Source organism: Fundulus heteroclitus, unplaced genomic scaffold (assembly GCF_011125445.2).
Source record: "Fundulus heteroclitus isolate FHET01 unplaced genomic scaffold, MU-UCD_Fhet_4.1 scaffold_544, whole genome shotgun sequence".
Lineage (NCBI taxonomy): Eukaryota > Metazoa > Chordata > Actinopteri > Cyprinodontiformes > Fundulidae > Fundulus > Fundulus heteroclitus.
In genome coordinates this window covers 6,211-12,280 of record NW_023396972.1, presented here as the reverse complement: position 1 = coordinate 12,280, position 6,070 = coordinate 6,211, and the positions used below count along the sequence as shown (strand labels likewise).

The 6,070-nt window shown below is 46.8% G+C and overlaps 1 protein-coding gene across 2 annotated transcripts; it reads left to right on the top strand.

Annotated features, from left to right (window-relative positions):
* Window positions 1–1,215: 1,215 nt before the first annotated feature.
* On the top strand, window positions 1,216–4,701 carry LOC110368401. 2 transcript variants are annotated; one of them, XM_036132809.1, is made up of 8 exons: window positions 1,216–1,924; window positions 2,165–2,333; window positions 2,414–2,588; window positions 2,713–3,008; window positions 3,179–3,354; window positions 3,493–3,741; window positions 3,823–4,065; window positions 4,299–4,701. In XM_036132809.1, exons 1-8 carry the CDS (start codon window positions 1,412–1,414, stop codon window positions 4,611–4,613), a joined length of 2,136 nt encoding a protein of 711 aa, XP_035988702.1. In that variant the 5' UTR covers window positions 1,216–1,411; the 3' UTR covers window positions 4,614–4,701. The 2 variants fall into 2 exon arrangements, with proteins under 2 accessions (XP_035988702.1, XP_035988701.1); XM_036132808.1 differs by having other exon boundaries at window positions 2,162–2,333.
* Window positions 4,702–6,070: the final 1,369 nt, after the last annotated feature.

Here is a 6,070-nt window from a genome sequence, read left to right as displayed (position 1 = left end):
ACCCGGCCTGGAACTCCAGACCCAGGGCCCTTCCCGGTCCCTCTCACCCGGGAACAGCCTCCATCCCTGGGCCTAAACTTAACCAACACCCGGCCTGGAGCTCCCAGACCCAGGGCCCTTCCCGGTCCCTCTCACCCGGGAAGGTCCTCCATCCCTGGGCCTAATCTTAACCAACACCCAGGGCCCTCCCCGGTCCCTCTCACCCGGGAACAGTCTCCGTCCCTGGGCCTAAACTTAACAAACACCCAGCCTGGAGCTCCAGACCCAGGGCCCTTCCCGGTCCCTCTCACCCGGGAAGGGACTCTGTCCCTGGGCCTAATCTCAACCAGTACTCAGCCTACCAATCCTCCAGCCTGGAGCTCCAAGATGGCATTTTGCTATTTAGGAAGATTTGCCGATGGACCCCAGATGGCAATGGTCTTCACAGAACTCAGTTCCTATAAACCTGCGGAAGGGGTTTTTTGGTGTAAGGCCCAGGATCCCTCCAGACCCTTGTATCTTCCTGGGCTACCCCTGTTACATCCCTATCCACCCCATGCTGGGGCCAAATCCTATTCAAAGGGATACCTGGATGGCAAGTCAAAGTACTCTGCCATTTAGGACAATTCCGGGATGATCCCAGATGGCAGCTTACGTAACTGCCATTCTGGATGATTCAAAGATGATCTCAATTGACAGGTCGTTAAGGATTTGCTATTTAGGATCATTCACTGATGGTCTCAAGTGGCAGGGACTATCTCAAAAGGAAAAAACCTGTTAGCTCAGTCTGCCATCTCAGAGCATTTGTCAATGCTCTGAGATGGCAACCCCCTGCTTTTGATCGAAGGAAACCCCGTAGCATGCACCCCATGCTTGTGAGGGTGAGAAACCCCAATTAAGCACGTGCTTTTGATCGAAGGTAACCCCGTATTAGCATCATTCACTGATGGTCCCACGTGGCAGGGACTATTGGAAAAACCTGGTAGCTCAGTCTGCCATCTCAGAGCATTGACAAATACTCCCAAGTGGCAACCCCCTGCTTTTGATCGAAGGAAACCCCGTAGCATGCACCCCATGCTTGTGAGGGTGGTAAACCCCAATTAAGCACCTGCTTTTGATTGAAGGAAACCCCGTAGCGTGCACCCCATGCTTTTGAGGGTGGGAAACCCCAATTAAGCACCTGGGTGCTTAAGTGGCGCAACACCGGAGCATTCAGCACATGGTCTTCAGCACTGAGACACGGTAAGTTGTTTTCTGCTTCTAAATGGGAGGGAGTGTGTTTTAATGGCTTAATAGAGTTAAAATGTGTTTATTTGTGAAGACATTTAAGGGCAATTTTGCCTGCCTGATTCTAAATAGCATTTAGTGGCTGCCATTGCAGTCCACTCAAAGTATTTAAAACTGTCATTTCTCTTTTCAGCTTGAATATAAAATGACTCCGCCAAAATCCCCGGGAATTTGCCCAATATGCCAAATCCCGTACAACTACTTAGGCAAACATCTGGCGAGCCGGCACTCCATCGTGAATAAAAAAGAAAAAAGAATTTTGATTAACTATGGGACAGGGAGGGTAAATTTCCGCCACTTGCCCTGTCCCATTGTGGCATGTGGCTATTCAAAGAGCAGGGTAGATAGGCACCTGGACACAGGCCATCCCGAGGTGGACGATGGAGAACTCCAGAAAATTATTAAAAAAATTAAAAAACAGGTGACCATGGATGCCTTAAGGGCCCTCAGGGCTACTGACCCCACCCCTCCTCTGGTCTCAGGCCTGGACCTCGGACAGGAGGAAAATCAGCCAGGAACTGAGGTGTCCAAGCCGGATCCTCCAACCTGCCCCAGCTGCTCTAAAATGGCAGAAGAAAACAGGAGGCTTTGGAAGCAGCTTCGGACAAAAGAGAAGTGGCTAAAAAAGGCAAAAGCTAAACTCCACGCATTTGAAACGGTATGTAAAAGTATTTAATATATTCTACCATTTAAGATTATTTACAGATGTTCTTGAATGGCAGCTTCATTTATACCATTTAAGGTCATTTGCATATGTTCTTAAATGGCAGCTTCATTTCTACCATTTAAGGTCATTTGTATATGTTCTTAAATGGCAGCTTCATTTCTACCATTTAAGGTCATTCACAGATGACCTTAAATGGCAGAATGCTAAACCTTACCCTTTAACCTATAGCAGGCCCTCCAAAAGACGAGCGGTGGGGGGCCTGTCGAGGCAGACCAGGGGTCATCCGAACAAGTGGACCCCCCAGAAGATGAGGATGAAGACTCATCCTCTGAGGAGCCAAAGAAGGCTGCAAAATCGCGATTCCCATTGAGGGGATTCAAAGATTTTCCTCAACCCATCCGTAAGTAATGTCACTGCTTGTTAAAGTTTTTTCTATTTTATAAACTATACAAGTTATTTTTGTAACCTTTTTTTATTCAGTGGAGTTCATGGAGGAGTACTGGTTACACTTGAGGGGGTCCATCGGGACCAAAAAACACGTGGAAAACCAGAAGTCCAAATTGGGACGGGTAATGTCCTTCCTTAGATTTGTGAACAAGGGAAGGACAATACTCCCCAATTGGACTTTTCTGCAGGACCTTGATCGAGTTCATCAGTAAGTATCTCTCTGTAAATAATCCTAAATGGCAGCTTCATTTCTACCATTTAAGGTCATTTGTATATGATCTTAAATGGCAGCATGTGTTCATGTTGAAGTTAGAACATTTCTTTTTGAGCAGGTGGCCGGCGAAGCTCCTCAGAGAGGGGAAGGCAGAAAACACCACTAGGAATTACCTCCTGAATGTGATGGAGTTCGCGGGCTACTTTCGGGACACGCCACCAAGCACCTCGCGTGTCCCGAAAAAGGCAGTGATTGGCCTCCTAAGAGCAGTGTCCGCTGATATTAAACAGCTTAGAAAAGATGTCAACGTCCGCCAGATGTTGGTCAAAAAGCGTAAGATCAGAAGGGTGATTGCCAAGGAGGACCTCAGGAGGTGTCAGAGGCAGGCGTGCAGGAAAATCCCCCAACTGCTCGGTAATACTTTTTTAAAATTCTACTATGTTCAAGTACTTACCTGAGTGCCTGTCATTTAGAATCATTCACAGATGATCTTAAATGACATCTTCATTTCTATCCTTTAGGATCATTTACAGATAATCCTAAATGGCAGTCACTTACCTGAGTCTTAATTTATGTTTTTGCAGACACCATCCAGACTGACCCCAGCTCACTCAACATACGCCGGTTCTATGGCTACTTTAGCATATACCTCGCCAGTATATATGGCCATAGAACCGGCGTGTTGACCAATATGACCCTGGCCGAAGTGGACGAGGCCCGGGTTGACGCCAGGACCGCAGACCAGGGCTTTGTCATTAACGTAAGCATAATGATGTTGTGCCTGCCATTTAAGACCGTTTACAGATAATCTTAAATGGCAGACATGAAGCTGTTATTTATGATAATTCACAGATGACCCTGCATGGCAGGCAACTTACCCTCTCTTTTGGAACCACAGGTGAAAGAGCACAAGACAAATCGGGCTTTTGGGCCAGCCCAAGTGTACCTCACAGTGGAGGAGTTTGGATGGCTGGAGCAGTGGCTCCAAATAAGGGAAACCCTTCAGCCATCCACTGACCTGGTATTTTTCAACGAGAACTACCAGAAGATCAAGAACCTACAACAACACCTCCAGAGCGCATGGGCAGAAATGGGGTTCTCAGGTTCCCCCACATTTACAGATTTTAGGACCTCGATAGCAACATATGTAAGTAATCATGCCAGTTTTTTTTCATGTGAAAACTTTAAATTAAAGTGAAGTATGTGACACTTTCTATTATCTTTAAAGGCTAGAGATGCATTGTCCCCGGGAACCCGGACAAAGGTCAGCAAAACGATGTGCCATGACACCGCCACAGCGGAGAAATTCTACGCAATGCACCAGACAGCTACACAGCTGTCTGAGCTGCGTAAGAGGTTCCAGGAGGCTACGGACCCGGCAGTCTCAGGTCCCGGGAAAGTGGCGGAGCCTGTCATCCTGGAGTCTTCCAGTGATGAGGGAGAAGGCGAGGGTCCTGTGAAGAAGAAGAGGGTAAGTCTTTTCATTTTACAATATGTGCCTGCTCCAAAATGACAGGTACTTTACGTCTGCCATGTAGGATCATGTGTGCCTCCTCTTAAATGACAGGTACTTACCTTCCTGTCATTTAGGAGCTGGCACACATGATCCTACATGGCAGATGTAAAGTACCTGTCACCTAGGAACATTCACAGATGTTCTGAAATGGCAGACATTTAATCGTCCTTGTCCTTGTTATATTTCAGAGAGTAGCACCCAGGGTTGGTTCCACAAGCCAGGAGTCCCCAGAGGCCAGGGCAGAGTCCACGGAGGCCCAGGCAGAGTCCACGGAGGCCCAGGCAGAGTCCACGGAGGCCCAGGCAGAGTCCCCAGAGTCCCAGGCAGAGTCCCAAGATGAGTCCCAGGACGAGTCCCAGGACACACAGAGGAAAAGGGGCCGACAAAGTCTGTCATTCACACCAAAAAGAAGCCCCTTAATGCTATACAGGTTGCGGGAGCGACAGCGGCGGAGCACACCGCGTGTGTTTCGCCTGAGGGCCAGACAAAGAAAGTTCCAATAATTATTTATTTATTGTTCTTTGTAATATAGTTATTTAATTCTTGATAATGGTGTTATATTTTTTGTAAATAAATGTAAATATTGTTTAAGAAATTTATTTATTGTTCTTTGTAATATAGTTATTTAATTATTGATAATGGTGTTATATTTTTTGTAAATAAATGTAAATATTGTTTAAGAAATGTCTCGCTTCATTACTTAAGCCTTACTTTTTGCCTTGGAGTGGCATGCATGGTTTCTATAGGTGACGGGTAGATTCATAGATCATCACAAATGGCAGGTACTTAGGGACTGAGTGGCTTTCATGTAGGAACATGTATGCCTACTCCTAAATGACAAGAATGTAAGTAAGTACATGTCAAATACTTACTTACATTCTTGTCATTTAGGAGCAGGCACACATGATCTTACATACCAGTCACCAGTACCTGCCATTTGTGATAATTTATAGATGTTCCAAAATGGCAGGAACTTAAGGGATGATGTCCAATGGGGTGCTCAGCCATCCTCCATGCAGGCCTAGGATGCCCTAGTCCTGGGTAAATAAGCTCCATGGGTGGCCCCTTGTTCTCTGGAGCTCCATGATGGTTTTGGAGAACCAGGGACTGCTCCATGGAGATTGATGTGGGCCTAGGGTCCCCCAGTCCTGGGTAAATAAGCTCCATGGGTGGCCCCTGGTTCTCTGGAGGTCCAAAGGGGATGTCAGCCCACCTCCATGCGGGCAAAGGGAGCTCTGTTCTTGGGTGGAGAAGCTGCATGTGTCCCCTGGTTCCCCTGATCCTAAATGGCAGGTACTTAAGGGGTGAGTGCCTTCAGTATAGGGCCATATGTGCCTGCTCTTCAATGATAGGTACTTACCTTCCTGTCATTGAGGAGCAGGCACACTTGGTCCTATATTAAAGACACTCACCCCAGAAGTACCTGCCAATTAGGATGGTTCATTGATATTCCTAAATGGAATGATAGGTACTTACCCTTTATGTAAAATGGCATGTTGTCAATTAGCACCATTCAAATTATACCCAGATGGCAGCATATGCCATCCAGCATGATTCACATATCATCCCAGATGACAGCATTTGTCATCTAGGATGATTCACATATCACACCAGATGGCAGCACATGCCATCTAGGATGATTGAATGATCCATAATGGCGATACGCCACCTGGTGGCAGTTAACGGTATTACAACAAGGGTTGTCATTTAGGTTCACTAACTAACTGGTTTTCGGTGAACTTTGACCTCTTTGAGGGGCTGCACCGGGTCAAGGGTTGGCGTGAAAAATTGTTAGGGTAGGTCATATGGGTAACGAGGGATGGGGCTATTTTTCAAGCCACGCCCCATGACCCTGTGACCTTCGGTTAGCCCCCCAGGAATTTTCAAAAAAGGCCCAAAAATGCTCCGAAAAGTACACAAAAACGGTGCTCACCCTAAGTAGGGTTAGGGTTAGGGAACC